Source organism: Dysidea avara, chromosome 2 (genome assembly GCF_963678975.1).
Source record: "Dysidea avara chromosome 2, odDysAvar1.4, whole genome shotgun sequence".
Taxonomy (NCBI): Eukaryota; Metazoa; Porifera; class Demospongiae; order Dictyoceratida; family Dysideidae; genus Dysidea; species Dysidea avara.
Window position 1 is genome coordinate 9,720,354 of NC_089273.1, and position 24,057 is coordinate 9,744,410.

At 36.6% G+C, this 24,057-nt stretch overlaps 1 protein-coding gene and 1 long non-coding RNA gene across 5 annotated transcripts in view; both read left to right on the top strand.

Annotated features, from left to right (window-relative positions):
- The window catches only part of LOC136247783 (transient receptor potential cation channel subfamily A member 1 homolog), a 44,008-nt gene extending 32,327 nt beyond the window's left edge, over positions 1-11,681 (top strand). Inside the window, exons 15-20 of the mRNA XM_066039608.1 lie at positions 886-897; positions 4,024-4,430; positions 6,555-6,785; positions 7,266-7,334; positions 10,057-10,308; positions 11,337-11,681. Coding sequence (XP_065895680.1) covers positions 886-897; positions 4,024-4,430; positions 6,555-6,785; positions 7,266-7,334; positions 10,057-10,308; positions 11,337-11,681 — 1,316 coding nt within the window. The remainder of the gene's footprint in view (positions 1-885; positions 898-4,023; positions 4,431-6,554; positions 6,786-7,265; positions 7,335-10,056; positions 10,309-11,336) is intronic.
- Positions 11,682-17,008: 5,327 nt separating this feature from the next.
- Positions 17,009-19,281, top strand: LOC136246575 (uncharacterized). Of its 4 annotated transcripts, XR_010696651.1 has the most exons (5): positions 17,009-18,661; positions 18,711-18,758; positions 18,813-18,867; positions 18,915-18,979; positions 19,034-19,281. It is a non-coding gene; the product is annotated as an uncharacterized lncRNA (long non-coding RNA). The 4 variants fall into 4 exon arrangements; XR_010696650.1 differs by having other exon boundaries at positions 18,813-18,979; XR_010696649.1 differs by having other exon boundaries at positions 18,711-18,979.
- The last annotated feature ends 4,776 nt before the right edge of the window (positions 19,282-24,057 follow it).

The following is a 24,057-nucleotide window of genomic DNA, read 5'->3' on the forward strand; positions in this document are numbered from 1 at the left end:
CCTGGAAGGAGGGCAAGAGGCTGTTTGAAAATTGAAAAGGAAGACATAGGGATGAATTAGGCAAAGTTATGGGTCTTTCAGGTCTCAAAAGTGGCTTTAATGAAAGGAAATTCACTGCACAGGTCTTTATTCAACACCACAGCGCTGTATAGCCACATACAGTCATACACAGGCTGACCAGAGCTCCATAAAGGCCCCATACTGCACCTCATGTATGGATTGCCACTGGTCTTGGGAAACGTAGCCAGCATAAGCAGACCATTCAAGTTTTCTAGTGTAGCTGATTTTTATTGTAAAATTTAATAGCTTATTTATGTAGCTTTGCGTTCTTGATGAAAAATTGAATCTGCTGACATGGGCAATAAGGCTGGTTCTCCTAGAACCAGTCATATATATTAATAATACATAAATATAAGTGTTAATTTGTAACATTGCAAGCTATGCGTGCATAGTTTGGGGCATTGAAAACACATGTACTTTAAAACTAAGTTTAGGTTATACGAAGTTAATTATATATTTCTGGTCCTATCAATTCCCCAAAATTGACCATGTGACCAGGCTTGTATTTATCTTTCTTTGATGTGGCACACTACATCTGACATAGCACTACATCAAAAACAAACTTAATGTATAAAGTTAGTGCATCTTTATACAGAAAGAGTGTTTACAAGGCATGAAAACATTTCAGCAGATATAAGCTACGTATTATAAATTCTTGTAAGGTGATTGTGCAATTCATTCAGCAAAAAATGACCAAGAAGGGAGCCAGAAATATATAATTAACTTTTGTGGCCTTAGTAGTTATTTCTGGTACCTGGTATATGTAATGTACAGTGTATTATTTTAGTATGTTAATTATCGATGTACTTTCCTTTTACTTTGCAGGTAGGCCTCAAGGTATGTAATAAATATATCACAATATATATTATGTATAAATTGCATGTCCATTGTAACTATAATATGTTTTCTTGTGCTATATCTGACACCAAATTGGATGGTTTAGTTTTATGCCTATGGTAGCATAATTGCTTTATTTTGATGTAATAAATTTTGTATTAAATTATAGAAGTTTTTTGCCCAATTAGAACTTACTATTAGCTACTAGCTGATTTTGAACAGTGTAGCATACACTGCTTGTAATCCTGTAGCTATTGACTTTCAATTAAGACAGATCAAGAAGAACTTGGAAAAATATTTTACCACTGTAGTGATCAGTGCTGGAGTATATAAATGCTATAGTGCTTAGCCCCGCCAAACAGAGAATATCAAAAAAGTGAACATGTGTTTACTCCCAATGATTTTGTACTGGAACAAGCGTGGTTTCATGTTGTAAACATGTTTGATGCCTGAATTGTCCATACTAAATGTATGGGGTATTTTAAAGTCTTATAACTAACACATTCTTGCCTGTATCAAAGCATCTTTTTGATTAACTGTTCCAGCATTTAAAGGGCTTCACAACAACATAAAAGTTTGGACAGGTGGCCCATGTAACAAGAGTTATCAACAAGAAACAAGGGCTCAGATCAACGTGATCCAGTTATATAATAATAATAGAGGAGCAAGGAAAACTATTTTCTGATCAGTAAAACTGTTTGCACAGAAATGAAGCTATGCTATTTCACTCTCATTGTATAATTTCAAATTGCTTTACATATAGACATTGCATTGTCTACTTGAGCAAATTGAAAATAGCCAGTTATGCTTTTGAGCAGTGCTCAAAAATTATCCTCATAATTACATATGTGTTCAAAATCAAGAATATTCTTTGGAGTTTACTATTTTTAACTATTAGAGTATATCAATTTTCCTGAATCAGTTAATGGCAAAGACATGTAGTTTAGCCTGTGTCCTCCAGAGCGTAATACAGATTTGTACCTAACTTTCACTAGATTCACAACCAGTAAATGTGGCAAAGAGAATTATTCCACTGTATCTTCTACCACTAGTAAATCTCTTACCATTTCTTTTCACAAAGGATGTACATGACGGTATATGTATCACCCTATATTTTATTCACCTAAAGACATAGTGGGTTCATACATTGTGCATTTTAAATGCCATATAATGCTTAATGCTTTTAGTAATTTATTACTGTATGTTCAAAATTCTGTTGCATATGCATTAATATATTTTTTGTACTTTTATATATAGACCCCACAGCTGAATGTCAAGGTATGTAAATAGTGTATTCATAGTGTCACAATCTATGCATGTTTATAATTATGCTGATAATCTGGGCTTTGCTAAAACAAGCCCATTTAACATATGTGTGAACAAAATTATTAATATGACACTTGACTCTTTATACTGATTAACGTGCCCTTGGTATCGAAATGCAGCCAGATACTGTAGCTAGATCCATGGAGGAAATGATATGCTATGATTAAAGTTATGAAGCTTTAAGGTTCAAAAATTGGGTCAAATTTTGTGTGAGAAAAGGTGGCAGTTTTGCAAATCCAATCACATACTGTATTATGTTTTGCACACTTCTTTATGACTGAAGGCATGTGATATAAAACGGTGCAGTATATATATATATAGGATTATGACCACAAAAAAATGTAATAGTTATACCACGGGCACGAGTACTTTGCCTGATATATACACACAAGAATGAGGGCCGCAGATCCGAGTGCGAGTGCGTATAACAGGCAAAGCATGAGTGCCTGTGGTATCACTAATATGTGACCCAGTCTGACAAAACCGGGCTTATCACCTATTTAAAAGTATCGAGAAATGCCGGTTTTAAGTATTTAGTGTGGTGTAGCTCGCCAATGGTTGAAGCTATGTGTACCAAAATTTCACACGTTTTACACCAATTCCTTACCTTCCAGAGCATCCACAGTGCAAGTAGCCAACAACTAAGTTTCCCGCCATTTTAGATAGTTTTTAATCCGAGGTTGACTGTATCAGGCGAGCTGCAAATTGGGTGGGAAGTGGGGGTCCTGGAAGGCGGGCAAGATGGTGTTCAAAAATAGAAAAGGAAGGCCAAGGGATGAATTAGGCCAAGTTTTGAGCCATTGAGGTCTCAAAACTGGCTAAAATGAAAGGAAATGGTACTTATTCAACACCACAGAGCTGTACAGCCACATACAGTCATTCCCAGGCTGACCAGAGCTCCATTTAGGTCCCACACCACACGTATGGATCACCACTGGTCTTGGGAAAAGCAGCCAGCTAAACCAGACCACTCAAGTCTAGCTGATTTTAAATGTGGAATTAGATAGTTTATTCATGTAGCTGTGTGTCCTGGGTGAAAAATCGAATCTGCTGACATAGGTGATAAGACTGGTTTTCTCAAGCTGGGTCACACATGTTCTACTTTAGCATGTAGACTCGCTTAATTGGCAAAATATTTAGTTGGTATACCCTTCTCTTATATAGGGAACCAAGTAAGCTGTGATTGTGGGATCGAATTTTGCCAAACAATCTGTGATTGTGGGATTCAATCTTAATACATCAAACAGTAGTTTGATTTTATTATTGCTAATATAGCAATTTTAAGAGATTAGTGTTAATTATGTTACTTTAATCGCTACGTTTACAAAAGTAAAATACAAACTACTGTTGATGTATTAAAATTGAATCCCACAATCACAAGTTGTTTGGCAGAATTCAATCCCACAATCACAGCTTGCTAGATTCCCTATATAAGAGAAGATAACAGTATAACACCAAAGAAATAATAATTTCTGGATATAGTGTGCACTCCTATTAGGTGTGCAATATCTCAAGTCAACGAGATATATGCACTGGTGCTCTGCCTTAATGAGATATATGCACTGGTAGCTGTGCATATATCTTGTTAACTTTTTGAGTCAGTGCAATATGTGATATATATGCACCGGCTTTCCTTTGATCTGAGGTGTGAAAGTGGTACATATATAAAATATATATATATAATTATATACACGCCGCTAAAATTGATGTGAAATATTACTGAATAGCACAAATGCATGTGTGGAGTTAGTTATGCAGAACTATCACATGTGTATTATACTTATGTCATCACATGTGCAGGAAATGGCAGCCAGGCTTTCTTGAGTGGAGCAGCTGCTGTCATTATTGCATTTTCAGTGATCAGGATTGCAGTGGAGGCTTTCCAAGTCTATTACAGACCTTTTCGTTACTTCCTTGAGTTTGAAAACTGGATGGAATTGTACTTATATTCATCCGCAATAGCATTTGTGGGATTTGGTTTAGCAGCTGACTGTCATTGTACAGAATTTTGGCAATGGGAGTTTGGTGCTGTCACACTGTTGATTGCTTGGTTAAACTTGGTGTTGTTTTTGAAGAAATTTCCTCTCACTGGAGTATATGTTTTGATGTTCTTACACATTATGAGTACAGTATTGAAGATTCTACTGTTACCAATCCTGTTTGTGGTTTCCTTTGGTTTAACATTTTACATGCTATTTTTCCGACCAGTAAGTAAAATTTTACATACAGTTAGCACAAATAATGTGGTATGTATAATACAGTGTGCATAAAGTATAAAGCCTGTCAGTAGTGTAGCCATGACTAACATGTAACCAGGCCTGCAAAAATAAGGCCTGTGGACACATGTAAATGCCTACTTTTTTCAAACCTTGATGCGTTATAACTTTGTATTCATTATTGCTTTGTAATGAAATTATCGGTACTTATTAAACATTTAGTTGGCAGTAAAATACAAGTTACAGAATAGAATAAAGATATTCTATCCCAGCACTAAGATATCCCAGCACTGAGATACGAGACACTATGTGGCGGGGTGTAGTTTGTACCCACATGCCCTATTTTAGTAGACCTAGCCACAAATTAGGGATGAGCCTACAGTATTTTGCTTTTTATTCTACCTATTTTTCTTTCCAGCAATTTTTATTTTTTACCTATTATGCTCAATAATTTGCTCAAAATTTTTCTGTTTTGTTGAGCATCAGTAAAAATTAATGTTGTATCTCAGGCTTACATGCATGTGTGACAGCTCTATTAGAGTATTTCGTACGTAGTGACTGCTCTATCAGAGTATCTCGATCTTTAGTCACCATTTCCTATGAGGATATGTTGTCCTAATATGATGCGTGACTGTCCTATTAGAGTATCTTGATCTTTTTCATACAAAATGTGCCATTCCTTTGTGCCCATTTTTCCAATTTTCCACCAATTTTCCAGCATTTTGCTCTTTGCTTTTACCAACGTATTTTTCCATAAAATTTGCTGGCAAATGGGTGCATCCCTACCACAAATAGAGTCCACTACTACAGCTACAGATGTGAATAACTTTCCTTGTTTCAATGACCCTACCCATATTTATTTTCTTAAAATTTTCTTATGTCTTTTTTTATGATTCGAACCAGAACATACTGTACAGCATCAATATCATAATGGTGCCACAGACATATGATAGAATCATTTGTGTAGCTGAATGCATTCCCCAACTATCACTCTAGTGGTCACAGCGGCGGATCCAGACTTTTTAAAAGGGGGTTCCACTCTGGATCACAACTTCAGCCTAGCTGTAAGTTGAAAACAAAAAAAAGGTCATTGCATGCATGCTGAAATGCAATATCTGCTCCTCACCAACCATATCTCCTTATTTATAACTACATACATAGCTTGCTACACTGCTCCTCTGAAGAATACTGTCTCTTTGACTGCTCTATTAGAGTATCTCAACACGCTCTTCCAAATGGGGGTTCCATATATAGAACCCTTTGAACCCTTCTTGAATCTGTCCCTGTGTCATTCCTCTTCGTTTTGTGCATGTTCTACCCCATTACAAATGAGGAACAGTAAACAGAACACTTTTGTGATCAATCCATTGAGTATAAAAGTACTGACAATTCTCATTATAGCTACATGTAACTGCAAAAATCCACGATGTACTACCCACACTTCAGTTTAAAAACTATCTAAAATGGCAGGAAACTTAGCAACTGGCTACTTATACAGTGAATGCTCTGTATGGAAAGGAATTGGTGTAAAAAGAGTGAAAATTTGGTACACATAGCTTCAACCATTGTCAAGCTACAGCACACTAAATACTTAAAACTGGCATCTCTCAATACTTTAAAATAGGCGATAAGACTGGTTTTCCGTCACATATACAGAAAACAAATTACAGGCACTCATTTACTGTAGTTGGTCATAAGTGATGAATGTAACAGGGTATGAAGTTGTGACATTGTGCTCAACACAAACTGGGGAATTCATCCAGGTAAAAAATTTGCCTTATCCATGCTTCAAGCAATAAGGTTATTCAAATTTAGAAATGGTAACAATAAAGCTACATATTACTGCAGTGTAAACATACATGCATAACTCACACGCACTTCATGTAAATTTAATCTTACTCTTCAGAAGTTAAATAAAAATGTATATTCTGTCTCTACATGAAGAAACAAATCTAATAGTATATAATTTATATCAATTTTGTAGCAAGCATTTTTTACACAATGTACATATTTCAATGCAATTAATTTCAAAAACCAGAACTATGCGAACTAGTTGTGTTTTTATTCATTGGGTCACATGTTTGAATTGTATAACTTTTTTCTGAACATTTATAGGATATGAAGACAGCCTTTTCATCACCTGCTAACTCCATTCTGAGAACTATGATGTTGACCATGGGAGAGTTTGATTTTGATGATCTATTTTACAATACTGCAGAAGATAATGCCCAAGGAAATGGAACAGATCCCAATGCACTACCAGCTGAGCTTCTTTATCCAGGAGCAACATACCTTTTGTGGATTGTATTTGTGATAGTGATGCCAATTGTATTGATAAATATGCTGGTGAGTCCTGTTGAAAAATAAAGTGTTATAATTGCTTACCTTTTAATCACAAGACTCATTAATTTATCTACAGTACTATAAATAATTAAATGCTTTCAGATTCGAAGTACATTATCACTATGTAAACAAACTATCTGAGAATACAGCTAATCACTTTGTTTCCACAATTATTTTACTTCACACAGCTTATTACACTCACACCACAAGTATGCAGATCTAGGATTCTAGAAGGCTCCTCTAAAAATTGTATTATACATTGTGCCTCTGACCTCCAGAAAATTTAGAGATTTTAGAAGTTGTGGAACTGTTGGGTTTTAGGCTGCTTTTAGTTAAAATAGTAACCCAATGTTTTAAATAAATACACAAACTTACTGCAAAGCAAAGTTGCGAATATATGAGATTTATTACCCACCCAAAACAACCTAAATTGTGTTTAAGAATTAATCGGCAGTCAATAATTATTTCTTCTACTATATATAGACTGGTTTGGCTGTTGATGATATTAAAGGTATTCAAGATGAATCACATCTAAAGCGTCTGGCACTTGAGGTTAGTGTAACGCATGCAACATTATCATTAAGAGAGTTCCGCAGTTTATAATGGAATGGTAGAATGAGTTTTGATATAACCCTTTTGATTAAACAAATACAACAGTCTCAAAGTTAGTAGTAGTTTATGCTATTTAGCATTATGCTGTACTTATTCATACACAAATAAATTTATGCACTTTTGTATACAAAAAATCAGTTAATATGCTTTATACAATGCAGGGCCGGCCTTAGAGATTCTGGGACCTTATGCAAGGTAAACTGGGTGGGCCCCCCAGAGGAAGTAGTCTTAACCTCTTTCCTACACAAAAACATTTAACCCATATAGGGCAGCTATGGATAATATACATTTATATGTTTGTTGTGTAAAGAATATCCTGAGCATGTGCCATGTTGTGATACTAGCTATAACTGCCATCTATGTGTATGCGTACTGGTGTTTCTGCAGTGTATTCTATCTCCAACTATGCTAAATGTGATTGTGTAAAATCATAACTTATGATTATACGCTATTGTACTATTATGATCATCTTTAATCTTTGCAGAGTCTTGTTACTATTTCAAGTAGTTATTAAACCACAACCTGCACATGGAGTAGCCCATCCAACAGATCTCCAACTTTACATTCCTACTAGTTCTCAAAGCTCTAATAAAGTATCCAACACTATCGCCATAGACCCCACTCTAGCACAAAAGTATCTGTGATTATTTCAGTGTGCCACTGTGCGCCCCAGAAAACAGTGCACGCATTCAACTCACATGTGTACAAAGTGATTACTAACATCTATCAGCAATTGAAAGCGAACAACCTCACCGCCACTCGAGACCTGACTTCCATTGTGTGATTTAAATCAACACAATCGCGTCATTTATTGTATTGTAGTACGTGGCTAATGAAAGTTGATGAATTCTTAATGCGTATGGCTGCATCCTTGTGCACAGTGCAATGAATATGATGTGCAACCACCGATGCATCCCAGTACTACATTACTATAGAATATCACATGATTCATACTTATAAGCGATTGCACCTCGAGTGATGAGTTGTACATTATGATTCTATCTTCTTAAAAGTAAGAGATGCTGCTTAGTGTTATATATGGAATTCGTAGTTCAAGAACTGGTGCCCTAGTTTTAGAGCTTTGGGGGCACCCTTAGCTCCGGGGTCCTAGGCAGCTCCCTACCTTTCCTGCCCTTAAGGCCGGCCCTGATACAATTTTATAGTGAAACATAGAAAATTGTTCAGTTTTGTATATCAAATACACAGAAGCATTATCATGTAGTGAAAGCAACTTACACAGCAAAATAAAATCAACACTTTGGGAATGTTACCAGGGTGTGACAAATTTCATGGCATAACATATCTCTTTTGCACCATAGTTCAAATTTTATAATACAAGATACAAAATGGATGAAGTGCAGTTGCCTGGTTCTTGCAAGCAAAATTATACATGCTATCTGTATATAATATTCTTAACATTCATACAATTATATTAAAGTGTGAACAGAGCAGTCAATGACATGCTACAGTATCTCAAACATGATTGTGTAAATGTACTTGCAGTGTATAAATAAGACCAACCCATAACTATACATATTAGCACTTGCTTCTTGCTGCTTGCAGCAATTCTTTGTTAAAATTGGCATATAACTACATAATTATGGTTGTTCAATGTAAGCCTGGTACATATTTTATCCGCCTTTATTAAAGTTACTAAAATGGTTGAACTTTACAGACGAACTGTACACATTTTTTTATGGGTAGGCCAGTACTGCTGACCTGGCTGATCCACTGACCCAAATAGTAATCTGGATGGAACCTAGATACAACCTAATTAATTAAATAAACAATTGCATCAAGAGATTTTGACAGAGATAGCAAGTAACATGGTTGTGAGCATGATGTGCACATGTCCTAAGCTGCCCCTGCATTATGGCATAATAGATTATCCATGCAAAAACAGCCAAGCTGTATAAAAAAAGATGCGGCCGACAAAAACCTGGGTGAAAGAAGGTGACAGTCATAAAATGGCTCCTAAAATAAACAAAAAAATTACAAAAACTGTAATAATTGATAACAGTGACCAAATTTTTCGAAAATGGGTCTACTACACACATACAATTCTATGATTTTGAAAGACCATAACTTAGATTTCAAGAAATACACAAGCCTGAAATGTTTTCCACCCATTAATCTGTGTTGTTGCTCACTGCTAACCAAATCTGAGTTATTGGCATTTTCCAATCTGAAGTTATGAATTGTCAAGCCTCACCCACTTACACGTCTGTAGGCATACATGGCACCACATTCACTTATTTGGTTAATTCTACAGGTAGCTACAGCAACACACACTTCTGATAAGTATACATAGCTTCATATTGTCCACAATTATATGGTAACACACAGTCTAAATAAATGGATGTGGTGATATATCTGCCTCCAGACCTATAAGTGGGTAAGGCTTCTCTTATTCCTAAAGACAGCAACGCACATCTCTGATAAGTGAGTCACTCCGTGTAAGCTTTTAAGTATACATAACTGCATTTCCATCAATTAATCTTTGATTGCATGTAATTTGATCTGGCTATAATTATAATAGTAAGTGCGACCCACAAAATGTGACCAAAATTACGTGGTTGATATGGATAACCCAACCTACTGTACTTACAGTACAACATTGCAAGCTAATACCTCTTATATCTTTCTAATTCAATATCGACAGGTTGATTTTACTCTACATATTGAAGAAATTGGTTTTATTCGTCAATTGTTCATAAAGAGAATGAGTAAAGAGTACTATACACCTTCTACATCAAAGTTTGCAGATGAAGAAGAAGCAAAAAAAGGCTCAACAGAAGAGCCACAAAACAAGAATGAGAAGAAGCAAGAGTACAATATGTTTCAGCGATTTAAACTTTATTACTTTGGACGATCAAAAAGTCACCAAGATGATATAAAAGTCGTTGACGAGAAGGTAAATTATAATCATATCTATGTGCTGTTGAAAATATTTTGGCGTGATAGCAATAAGTTTTGAAACGATGTGTGTAGTACAAATGTGTACAAGTGTGCATGAACATGTGTGTAGTATGAATGTAGTCTGTGTTTGTGTGGAGCTCATCTGATAGAGTCAAACTCGGTTTAAAACTATCTAAAATGACAGGAAACTTAGTTGTTGGCTACTTGCACAGTCGATGCTCTGGAAGGTAAGGAATTGGTGTAAAACATGTGAAAATTTGGTACACATAGCTTCAACCATTGGTGAGCTACAACACTCTAAACATTTAAAACTGGCATTCTCGATGCTTTTAAATAGGCGATAATGCCTGTTTTCTGAGCACAATTTTTGCTGATCTTTATTTGAAATACATCTAAATGTTTTATTTGAGAACATACACAACTGCTCTATTAGTGTAGCTGACTGCTTTATTAGAGTGTATCAATCTTTAATAGACTATAGTGGAAGCAAACATGCAACAACTCATACCAAATATGCCTCTTCCAAATGCATCACAATAAAGATTTTTTTATGTAAACCAAAGTATCCACAAATCATTCTTGCCAGTTATATCACACCAGTCATTAGTTATTGATATTCGTCCTCCCTCAGTTTTTCCTTGGACTTGTGAGATATTCTACCAGTGCTGTTCCTATTATTTTTATTGTGATATATTGTTAAACAATTATACTTGTCTGGTCCTACTAACTCTCTAAAATAAACTTTAGTAAGTTATAGTACTATATTGCATTTGGCATGGACAATTAGCCAAAACATAATAATTATTGTTGTTTAAGTATAAGGACAAGCTGTTTGCATAATCACTACACATTTCAATAACCATACAATTTATTGTTTTATTGGACACTTCTTTCTCCATTAAAGTGATGAATGTAAACAGAAACATCCAATTAACTTTTTGGAATAATGCACGTATGCTTAAAGTTATTATCAAAACAAGTGAAATAACAACAAAATCATTTTTTAATTTCTGCTTTTAATAGTCAAGCACAGAGCGAATTGAAGAAGAACTTTCCGAAATAAGTGTGGTAGTGGCTGATGTTAGGAAGAAAGTGAAAAATGGCATCAATGGAAAGGACATAGATACAAACCAAACTGGAAATGTTAATGAAGCAAAAGAACTGGCAGATGTTAAGAAATTGCTTGCTGATCAAGACAAGAAGCAAACAGAGCTAAGAACAATGCTTGTAAACCAAGAAGAAAAGCAAAGAGAGCTTAGCAAAATGCTTGCTGAGCAAAACAAAAAACAAGATCTTCTTTTAAGGTGTTTCACACATGTGTACCCTAACCTTCCTGAGGAACTGACAACAGCTGAAGTGGATGACTGAAGCTAAAGGATTACATTTGTAAACTTTAATAGCATTTTTTGTAGGACTTTTAATTAGCACAGTAGTTAAGAATATTAGTTGTTTAGGACTTATATAGTAGACAAAATACATTTAGCTGCAACTTTGTACTACTGCAATAGTTTGTTTGTCTTGAGTGATTCCAAAATTCAATTGATACACAAACATTTAAGTGTTATCAACTATTAAATTATTCATCTCGTGAACAGTATTAATTTTTCAGAGTAAATAATGAAATGCAAACAGATTTTACAAAAATCAATCCAAATCACACATCAACTTAAGTAATTTCACAAGCTAAGGCATATATACAAAAGCATACTTCCAAAATACCTGTGGTGAGACCGAATGTGGAAACAATTGAAGGTAATGATTGAGTCTGGAAGTAGCTAATTTTAGTTATAGATAAACTAAAGGAATGATATAAAAGGACTACTTCTACTAGTGTATAAAAGCAAAATTATTGTTTATAGACAATTTTAGTAGTGGATAACAAAACTATTACAAAAGTAACTATGACAACAGTTGGGATAGTTTAACTGTTCTTTTGCAGAGATGTTCTCTTTAATAATATGTTCTAATAAAACACACACGATTGCACTAAAATGTATAATAATATTAGACAGTGACAGTTTTTAAAACCCCTGGAAATTCCCTGTTTAATAATACTTCAGGAATTCTAAAGGATGTCTATTATTGCAGCTATAATTTTATAGAAAGGGCATTTGCATTTTGGGAGTGCATACTGTATTATGAGTGAACAACCTTCAGTGGTCAAAACTACTCAAATAATATGTGACCGGATGTGCAAAAATTGGTCCTATATAGCCTTTCCAATTGCATGTACTTGGCAATCCATAACTTGACTTGTGCGTATGGTACCAGCCTGAAATGTGATCACCTTACATTCCTAACATACGTAGCACTATTACTGGATGTAATTTTAAGACAATGGCTTAAACACATGACAAGTTATGACTCATCAAACTTGGAAATTTGGAAATGCCATAAGTAAAGACCACATTTTTCAGATCTGGTCACATTTTATTCTTTCTTTGCATACATCAGAATTAACTGTTTTTCACACATGTGCTTGAAATACTCTAATGGAGCATTCACTTTTTAAGATAATTGTAAGAAATGTTGCTAACATAGGAGCATAATTCAAGCATAATGAGAACACTGAAGAGCATAGTAGGTGAAAAATTTGGGAAATTCCTGAAAGCATTTTGGGCAAAATTTTGAGCATATTAAGTTTGGCTCAGGCCTAGCTGAGATCCAGCAAATGGAGGATTGCAATCATTGGAACGCCCACTACAACAAAGTATGTATTTGTGCACATGTGATCTGCTCTTAATGTGTTGTTCATAGCATGTACTCCTGTGGTGTATGTGTTGTGTAGGAGATGACATTGCCATATTAGCTAGCAAATGTGAACTATCATCTCCTACATGTCGCATACCTCACTGAAATACATTTTAGTCACATATGCATTTGTTGTGGTCTATAAATTATTAGCAAGCTTCTAGATGACCAAAATTAATGATGTTCATGAAAGGTACTATTAGGTAATCTAGATCACAAGAGAATTTCTGTCAGCTATGACACTGAAACTCAAAAGACATACAATACGACAAGCATTGTAATAAATCCTACTTCATGCTTGCTGTAGTATCATAAATTTTCATGCTATCAACTAGAACATAGCAGTCAAAACTACAAGACAGTACTATCTCCATAATAAATAATTATTCTCAGGCACTGGATAGTAACACTATTCTGTTGTCATTTGCTATACCAGCAGTTTCTATTCAAAAAAAAGCAATCAACACTTGGAATTACGTAGCTAGAAATATAATAATATAAATACAATAATAAATCTATGCATGTTCTTCTACTAACGGGAGTCTATTTTACTTAACATAACAGTCGTATTAGCTGTATAAATTTTTCTAACGATCTTTAGAAATTTCAACTGCTATTATCACTTAAATAAGTGTGCTTTTAGCCTGCACTGTACTGTTAATAAAGCAGACACTAAAAAGGTTAGGTATATTCATGACTTAACAAATTAAACTGCAAGAGGAATTCCTGACTATCTTGAGATACCAAATATGGTAGTTGCTCATGTTGGAGAAGCCATCAAATAATCATAAGTATTTGTGTGGGTAACATTTTTGGTGACTTGCAAAGTGTAGGTAGGTTGTAGAGTTGTTTCACAGTTTAATGGCTTGTAGCCTTTAAAGATAGTGACAAGGAAACAACTATTGGTTAGTGGTTGATGTGATGTCATCACAGAGTTATATTATATCGGTCCTATCAATTCCTTTTATGATTGTCACCATCAACCAATTGCGTGGTATGGTCCTGATCATATTGTAGCAAACAGGAAATGGTCATCATTCTATTATGATCTATACACTATTGAAATGCTGACATATATACATAATTATGTAAGTGTTAAAGGCACAGTATATCAGTAACTAAAACCAGCTAAAAGTGTGAGTTAATTGAACATATAATTTGATATGCTTAACAGATACCCAGATCCACCACTGGGTAGGGATCCAGGGTTTAGTCTGGGGAATTAAACCAGGATTGTAAGTAGATGCAACATGGAGTTGCGCATCTGAAGAAGATGCTCTCAGCATAATAGTATAAAAAGTTCTATATGCAAATTTTGATTAATTTCCAGGTACAGTATATCCACACACAATTGGTAACTCATGTCTATCTGACTAGTATGTAAAACCATCTGACAGCATAGTTATGTTCCTACCACATGCCAAGTTAGGAGTTGTCACTTGTCAGTAATGTAAGCCATATGGTTGGAATACCTATAGTAAGGAAAGGAAAGTTCAGTAAGTTTAGTAAGGGAAGAAACAATGACACAATTTAGTATACTTTGAGAAGAAAAAAAACCTATATACAAGTGTCTGTCAAAATCATTAAGATTTAAGAGTGTTATTTAATCCCTGCCATTTTTGTCTAGCAATAGCATGAAAAATCATAAACACAGTCCACTAGGCCTTCAGAGTTTACTCTCAGAAGCAGAACATAATTTATGATAAACAACTGAGATTACCTATATCCTTCCTTTTCAAATTACACAAACATGCAGTTTGTGCTGATTTGATAGCACTGTTGACACGTGAGCTTATTACTGAACCTGTCAGTATGCAAGAATAACAGGGAAATAATAGAAGAATACAAGACACATGATAGTGTGTCGTGCGGCCAAGTACAGCCAGTGCGGGTGCACGACAGACAAGTGTGTATTTTACAGGAACTAAGAAAACCCCGTTTTCACGCATCCGTAGCTTGATAATGGCTGGACTGAAACTAACCATTTTTGCTGTGGAAACTCCCTCGGGGGGGGGGGAGGGGTACCTCCCATTTCAAATTTGAGCTGAATCCGCCAGGCTATCACTGAGATATTTTTCTTCATTTTCTTTTCGCACACTGTTAAAACAGGGGAGTAGCAGTAACTATGGGAGTAAAATATTTTACTCTAAAAGGGGAGTTTGGATTACTAGGAGAGTAACAGTAACCCACTAAGGGTAAAGAGAACTCCAAGTAAGTGAAAGCACCAAACTGAAGAGTTCCCATTACCAGCTAGCTAGTAACTAAGGTGAACTCAGTGAGCCAGTATATATATATAGCTATAGCTAGCTACTGAGGCCACATAGCTGAACTGAATGACTGTCTCACTATGATATTTTCTCCATTAACTAGCCAGTTCAATTCTAGCCACTCAATGTAAAAAGGAAAGTAATTATTTAGGTTTCCTTTTCAATGGCAGCCATTTACTGACTCATGTTTTATTTTACAGACTAACCAAGACATAGTGAAGAAAACAGACAGTACGAAAGCAGGAGGGCGAATTGTTACTCAAGAGTCAAGAATATTTTGAAATACGTATGTATAATTATTAAATACCATTTCTATTACAAGCGCATTATTTAGAGTGAAGAGTATTACCATAGAAACGGCTTCTTTAACAACAGAATCGTGTTGAGTAGTTGAAAGCGGTTTGTTTCTCTGAGGAATTGTAGTGCTTAAAAGGTGATACTAAAGTGTTTACTTGTTCGTGAATAATTACTGGGCATTCACTATCTCGTTCATTCTTTCTGCAGGCACGTTTGAGCTCATATCTTAGTTTTTTTTATTTATTTTATTTTTATTTTATATATATATATATATATATAAATAAATGACATAAGATAAAACAGTACATAATAAACAAAAACAAATTATCTTACATATGGGCCTCAGCGACCTGCACAGCAATCGGTGCCTCAGCAATGGGACAGCGCAAACTGGACCTGGCACCGCGAATGCACATAATTGCAGACCTCAACAAAGAGAAGCTCAATTTACATCTCAGCCATCCCATCACTATTCCATAGGAAAGACTGTGCTTTGCACTCAAAAGGTTGGCCAATCTCTTATAAAACTGAGTAGCAGCATCACCCATTCCACCAGTAGTAGTAAAAATTAAGGGAGTAAATGAGGCATTCTCTACTTCATGAACCCGTTGTTGGTATTCACGTCTCTTTTCCTTGTCATGACGTCGGTATGCAGAGTGTAGGGGTTGATTTGAGGGTGCACTAGGGTTAAAAATTCTGACATCAAAGTATGACCTCTCAAATCGTCCCCCCCAAAAACCATTAGCTGCAATGTCAAGCCTTGCGTTATCATCACGATTAGCTGTTTTGTATTGAAGGGTCTCACCAGAAAGAGGCTGAAGGTGGGGTTCAGTGACAACATTGTTACAGACCTCGGAAAGTAAATTGGCAGTTAGATCACGCACTTCATTATGTCTCAGAGAAGGAAACCCACCCTTTGGGCAAGACAGAGCATGTTCTATGGTAAAAGAGTGACCACAGGCACAGGAAGTAGGGCAGGCAGATGGTAGCCAATGATAGCGAAGCGCAATTGCACCACGAAAAGCAGTTCATATCTTAGTGGTCTCGTGTGACACGCCGGGTTTATTAAACTGGTTCCAACGGAAGTCACCACTGCTCGTGAGGGTTTAGGCGCCTTATCGTGACACAGCAGAAATAGTTCAAGACTCAGGGAAAGAGAATAAAATTAAGAGAATAAAATTCGGCGGACTCAGCCGTATCACTGACTAGTACGTACAGTATTCAGCCCACTCACCGCTAGCTACTAGTATTCAGTGTGTAAGAAGTTGAAGACTTGAAGGAGGAGAGGAAAGCCACCTAGCTTAAACATGGTGTACATATCATGTCCATCTGCTTTCAGTTGATGTTAGCAGCCGGACACAATGATATTGCTGGTAAGGTCACTGAGTAGCCTGTATCATTGTTAGGGTCCGCAATCCGAAAAATCAACTTTTACAAATCGATCCCCCTACCATTGTGGGATGTTCATTGTGGTATCCCATTGCTAGATCCACCATGAAACCGGAGGCACGATTGTTGTCTTCACAGAAATATCGATTTTAGTATTTCGTGAGATGCAAAAATTGTTTTTAAAATTTCGTGCTCCACACAAAGAACGGGATAGAACTTGCTGCTTAGCTAGATATTATCTAGAGTTAATGTAGTTAAAAAGTACGCACAGTAATAACCAAATGATTCACTGGGTTCCTGGCACAGGGTTGCTTTCTCTCAAAAAGCAGAAACCGAAACACAAATTTTCGAATTCAAACTGCCCTACCAGTCAAGACAAGGAAAGCCAACTCTTCCTCATAGTGATGTGATAAGGTTGGATGCATAGTCTGTCTATGCTGTTAGTCTGGAAAGGATCTGAGACTTCTCACCATCTGGGTGAAGAACGTCAAAATTTTCGTGCGTCATTTCAAGGGATTCTCTCAATGGTACCAAAGCGCTTTCCAGTACTTCTGATGCCACACTGGTCACTTAATTTTGTTTAGAATGATGATAAATGATGGATCAAAACGTTTGGTAGTAGTAATAGTTGGTGTTTCTGTGATTTCATATGATGCAGTATACCAGCAGCTCACCAGGAGCTCCACCCAGCTCGAATCAAAAATGAAAGATTTTGTACTTTTTTCGGTTTGTTTTTGGATGTTTTGCAGCATAATAGTGATGTAGGGTGATCTAGTGAAGATTTGAAGCTGCTGTGGAGCGTGAGAGGTGAAGTCAAATTTGGACGATTTTGCTGCCTCCCTTGATGCATAGCTTAGAACGAGGCGTGGAAGCCGTGGATGAAATAATAATTGACAACCGCTGCTACCAAACGTTCTGGGACATCTTTTGCCATAGTTTTAGTTTATAATTGATGATTGTTGTGGTTGCAGGAGCGCTGGAAATGGCTAGAAAGCGTGACACAATCCTTTAATGCTGCAGAAAATTTTGACACTCGTCACCCAGATGGTGAGAAGTCTCAGATCTTTTCCAAACTAACAGCATAGACAGACTATGCACCCAACCGTATCGAAACACTATGAGGAAGAGTTGGCTTCTCTTGCCCTGGGTGGTAGGGTAGTTTGAATTCGAAACTTCGTATTTCTTTGTCTGTTTTTTCAAAGAAAGCAACCCTGTGCCGGTCACCCGGCAAATCATTTACTTATTTCTGTGCGTAGTTTTCAACTACAACAACTCTGGATACGATTTGGCTAAGTAGCAAGTTTCATCCGGTCCTTTGTGTGGAGCACGAAATTTTAAAAATAAAGTTTGCATCTTGATAGATACTGAAAACAATATTTCTGTGAATACAACAATCGTGCCTACGGTTTCATGGTGGATCAAGCAATGGGATACTACAATGAACATCCCACAATGGTAGGGGGATTGATTTGTAGAAGTTGGTTTTTTGGATTGCGGACCCTATCATTGTCAGTGTCTTTACATAATTACATGCAGATTCACTGGAATTAACTAGTAAGATATATCGTCTGCAGTTAACAAGAATCTTTATGATACAATGTACATTGTGTGTCTTCGACTTCCGTCATCAACTTTCCAAGACCTGTAAGTAGATAATGTTTATAGTTACATAAGCACATATTTACTTTTTTAGCACAGATGTCTCAATGTCACTGAGAGCATAGAATTTAAACAACATCCAGTAAGTGTGCTAACATACAGTGACTGTGCATCAATTTGTAAACATATATTACAGGTGCCACAGGAAATCAGTGAACAAGTAGACAAACAAAATGAATGATGAACTCCAGGTAGCAAAAGTGTGCTGTTTGCATGATAGCAACTGTGGTTATTTTAGTGTACACTACCAAAATTGTTTTCACTTTGTTGACAACTGCGTGTGATGTACTTTCAGCCATACAGGTAACAAGTGTGTGATTGTTGAATATTTCTTTACCATACTGCTATTTACTACAGCTGATAACATGCCATGTGACAGGCAGTAACTCCAGTGAAGTGGCAGTGAAGCATCGTTTGCTGATGATGAAGCCTTGCTACTGGTCTCTTTTTTTCAGTGACTTTCTAATATTATAAAGCTGGATATTGTAAACATTTTGTTACAGTTTTGCTGTATGTCTTTAACATCATTTGAGATTTTATACGGAGTCATTTGTAGAATTTCATGGAGTAAAGGAAACACCTTGCATGCTTATGTGAACTCTCCTAGAGTAACTAAAACTCCCTACAATAGATTTTTCAAAGGGTTCCTGTTACTCCTTTGCAGGGTGTTAGTTACTCTCCACAAAAATATAGGGGTGTTAAATCCTCCCTACACTGGGAACTCCCCTAGGGGAGTAACAGTTACTCCTTACTTTTAACAGTGCACCACTTAGAAAAATTGCTATAACTCGCGCATGCTTTGTTCGATTTTCTTCACATTTGGAGGGCTGTAAGAACGTAATTTAGCACGTTTACAGTCCAAATGTTGCACACTCTGGATAAAGGACAAGGGATTTATGTGCGATTTTCGAAAAATTTGATAGCGATATTTTGTCACGGCCACAGCCACGGCACAGGGTAAAGTCAACCGTTTGAAGGAATACCTTGAAAATCGGCATGTATATGGAGTAACCATCGTAGTGCAAACCTTTTGTGGTTTGAAAGAAATCGCACTAACAGTCATGGAGTTATAACAAAAACGACAACCATATGTAAAATTCGCACGGTAGAGTTTTGTTAATAAAAAAGTAATACGCGCCACACCTACCAGGCAAACTAGTTAACGGAATCAGTTGAAATCAGGTAGAGGGGTAGATAAATCATTTTAGAGTGATCTTTCAGTGGTTTACAAGGAATCAGAGTAAAATCCACTTATGAAAGTGAACTAGGTGTAACAAGTGCGCGATCGAGATACTGTAATAGTGCAGTCGCCCTAATAGAACATTCAGCTGCGTAAAGTCACTCTATTAGAACGTTCAGCTACAATCAAGTCACCATGTGGAGAATTCAGCTAACAACATAGGGAGTTCAACTCAAATCAAGTTACCCTTCAACTAGTATCAAAAACAAATAGCTCTGTAGAGAGTTCAGTTACAATTATGCTGAAAAAAAAAAGTTAAAACAAGTCAACCTGTACAGAGTTCAACTACTAGTAAGTCACCCACCCTGAAGACAGTTCAGCAGCAAACAAATCACCCTGTAGAGAGTTCAGCTACGTTCTAAGTCACCCCATAAAGAGCTCAGTAGAGATCAGCTAGAAACAATTCACCCTGTAGAGACCAGCTAGAAACATATCACCCTGTATAGAAAGATCAGCTAGAAACAAGTCACCGTGTAAAGAGTTCAGCTGGAAATAAGCCACCCATAGAGAGATCATCTAGAAACAAGTCACCCATACAGAATTCAGCTACATTTCTTAGTGTTTCAGTTAGAAATAAGCAATGCTATGGAGAGTTCAGCTATACAAACAAACTCTTTCAGTAGAAAGATCAGCTAGAAGCAAGTTATCCTGCAAAGAGTTCAAATCCACTTGAAGTCACCCTGTAGAGAGATTGAGTAATCTTGTAAAAAGACAAGCTACATTTCAAATCATCGTGTAGAGAGATCAGCCAAAAAAAAGTCACCCTGTGCAGAGTTCAGCTAGAAACAAATCACCCTCTATAGGGAGATCCAGCCCAACACAAATCACCCTGTAGAGAGATCTGGTAGAAACAAGTCACCCTGTAGAGAGATCAGCTTGAAACAAATCACTCTGTTGAAAGATTAGTCAGAAACAAGTCACTCTGTAGAGAGATCAGATAGAATGAAGTCTTACCGTGTAGAACTACCAGAGAAAAGTGCCATGAAACACCTATGGATTATCCATGAACAGTAAGTGCCATGAAAGTCATTTCATTGTAATATCCAGCCTGAAATATTCATGATTTCATGGTAATTTTATAGCACTGACAAATTATTTCATGGCACAAGAAAATTTCATGGTTGCAGTGGCCATGAATTGTTAAATTTTCATAGGCAGTGTCCATGAATTGTCAAATTTTCGTAGGCAGTGTCCTTGAAAACTACATGAATTTCATGGTTTACCATCACATTTTCACAGGCTCTTCTCTGGGAGTTCAGCTAGAAATAAGTCGGATCACTAGAAACAAATCACGCTGTAGAGAAATCAGCTAGAAAAAAATCACTCTATAGAGAGATCAGCTGGAAACAAGGCACCTTGTAGAGTGAGGCTGTAGAGAAATTAGTGTGATCAAGTCACCCTGTAAGAGCCCAACTACTTTTCAAGTCACCCTATAGAGAATCCAGCTATGAACAAATCTCTCAGTAGAAAGATCAGCTAGAAGTAAATCACCCTGCACAGTATTCAGTTAAAAACAAATCCCCCATAGAGAGATCAGTTAGGCAAGTTACCTGTTACCTACAAAGAGTTCAACTATTTTTCAAATTACCCTGTAGAGAGCTCAGTAGAAACAAGCAGCCCTGTAGAAAGACCAACTGGAAACAAACCACCCTGTAGAGAGATCAGCAGAAACAAATCACCCTATAGAGAAATCAGTTGGATCAAGTCACCCAGTAAGGTGTTCAACTACATTTCAAGTAACCCTGTAGAGAGTGTAGCTAGAAATAAGTCACTGGGCCCTGTAGAGAGATCAGCTAGAAACAAGTCACCCTGTGGAGAGTTCAGCTGGAAACAAGTCATCTTGTAGCTAAAAACAATTCACCCTGTAGAGATTGGCTAGAAACAAATCACCTTGTAGAGAGATCAGCCAGAAACAAGTCACCCTGTAGAGAGATCAGTTGGAAACAGGAGAGAATTCAGCTATATTTCGTAGAGTGTTTCAGCTAGAAATAAGCCACCATGTGGTGAGTTCAGCTATGAACCATTCACCATGTAGTCAAAGAGTACAGTTACATTATGAGGCTCCCTGTAGAACTACATACACATTTTCCTGTAGCTGCAAACAGTTGAACCTGTGTGACTTATTTTATGATAAATCAACACAATTAAAAAATAATGCCTAAATGTACATGTAGCTAAACAAATCATTAAAATATTCTTCTTCGTAATAATCTTCTCTCTAGATCTGTAAAATTAATACCTAAAGCTGACCATAGGCTGGCTTTAGGTTTGACATTACTAAAAGAAGCAATATCTAATCAAAAACATCCAAGCTGTAAAAAAGGGTGCGGCCTTCAAAAAGCCAGGATGAAAAAAGATGTGAAATCAAAGGTGGCGGCCAAGAAATGGCTGCGATGGTAGGTTATAAATGACAAAAATTAAAAAAAAGACAATTCAGGTGAATTTGGTGCCGAATCCTAGCGAAACTTGAAGGAGGCAACACCAATTCACCTGAATTTGCGTTATTAAATTTTTTGCCATAACCTACCATCACAGCCATTTCTTGGCCGCTACTTTTGATTTCACATCTTTTTTCATCCTGGCATTTTTGGAGGCTGCACCCTTTTTTCCGGCTTGGATGTTTTTGATTAGATAGAGCTGACAGTAACCAGATGCGGGCGGTGGACGGGAAACAGAATTTATTTGGAGTGGCCTAAGCGTAGGCAGAACCTTCAGTCAGTGTGTGAAACTGACTACCATTATTCCACGGAACGGGATGACATATTCCGTGGCATTATTCTCCCGAACGCCTAAAGTGCCTAGATAAGGCCAATGAAACTTGATTACCAGTTTCTCGCTCAGATTTTTGAAAATTTGATGAGGGCGGGCGGTTATTATTCATTATTTTCCAAAAGTACAACACACATCCCAATCATGAAGATTTCTGCCAAAAAAAGTGAGATTCACACTGATTACTCTTGCATTAAATAGCTAAAGTACGTTACTAATCCATATAACAAATGATTTTTCCATTAGAGTATAGCTGATTGCTCCATTAGAGTAAAAGTGACTGCTCTATTAGAGTATTTCAATCTGAAATGCCAATAATGAAATTTCATGCGGGTGTATCAAAAGCATGTGGGCGATGACGCGAATCATTGGCCTAATTATATCTTTTATGATACTATGTTACTTTTGTGACAAACAAAACAAGCCGACTGCGTATAATTGATTTGAATGGCAACCTTTGGCTCAACCCTGGGACTCCTTCTGCTGTACATGTACGAATTGTGCGTTTACAATGTACAGTGTATTCCAGTTGATGAGCTATTCCCCTTTGACGCCGTAGACGAAGGAAGTTCATCTGTACCAAATACTGTTGACGGTATCCGTGCATTTAATTTGAATCAATTTTATTATTTCTACGATGATATACAGCTTGGTCTAGTCGTAAGTGCTAATGTGTTGACTTGAGCAAATAGCTTATAATTGTATATATTCCAAATGAGACTGTTGTTTCCCATCCTGATGGTTTCAATACTGATGCGGGAGGGAGCCTTAGCTATTGAATCATTATCGAGATCATTAGCTATTTATTGTTGCCTGGCCGAGAGATGTACCCTGTAGCTATCTCGATCTCAAGGAGATTTCAAGGTCATGAAGCTACCTTCTTTGTAAGCTAACCCTATAACAACCACCAGAACTATTCTTTTTAGGTCGCAAAATGGAAGGTCTGTAATAATATATTTGGACCCTCCTCCCCCCGTCCACTTTTTCTTGAAATATTTTGGACCCCTCTGAAATATTTTATCCACCTAAAATTTATTATTAATGCCATTTGCACGCATTCTAAGGGGGGTCTGTCAATGCACCAACGGTCTGGGAATATAAGGTCTGACTGGACCACTTTATTTATTTATTTATTTATTTATTTATTGATTAGCAAACACCCAACAGGGTTTTTATGCTAATTTACAAGGTACGTACACATAAGTGCCTAGTTTAAGTTACAATAACATAAGTGCCCAGTTTAAGTTACAATAACATAAGTGCCTAGTTTAAGTTACAATAACATAAGTGCCTAGTTTAAGTTACAATCATGAAGAGTACTAAGTTACAATAAGTGCTAAGTTACAATAGGTGCTAGGTTACAACTAGTGCT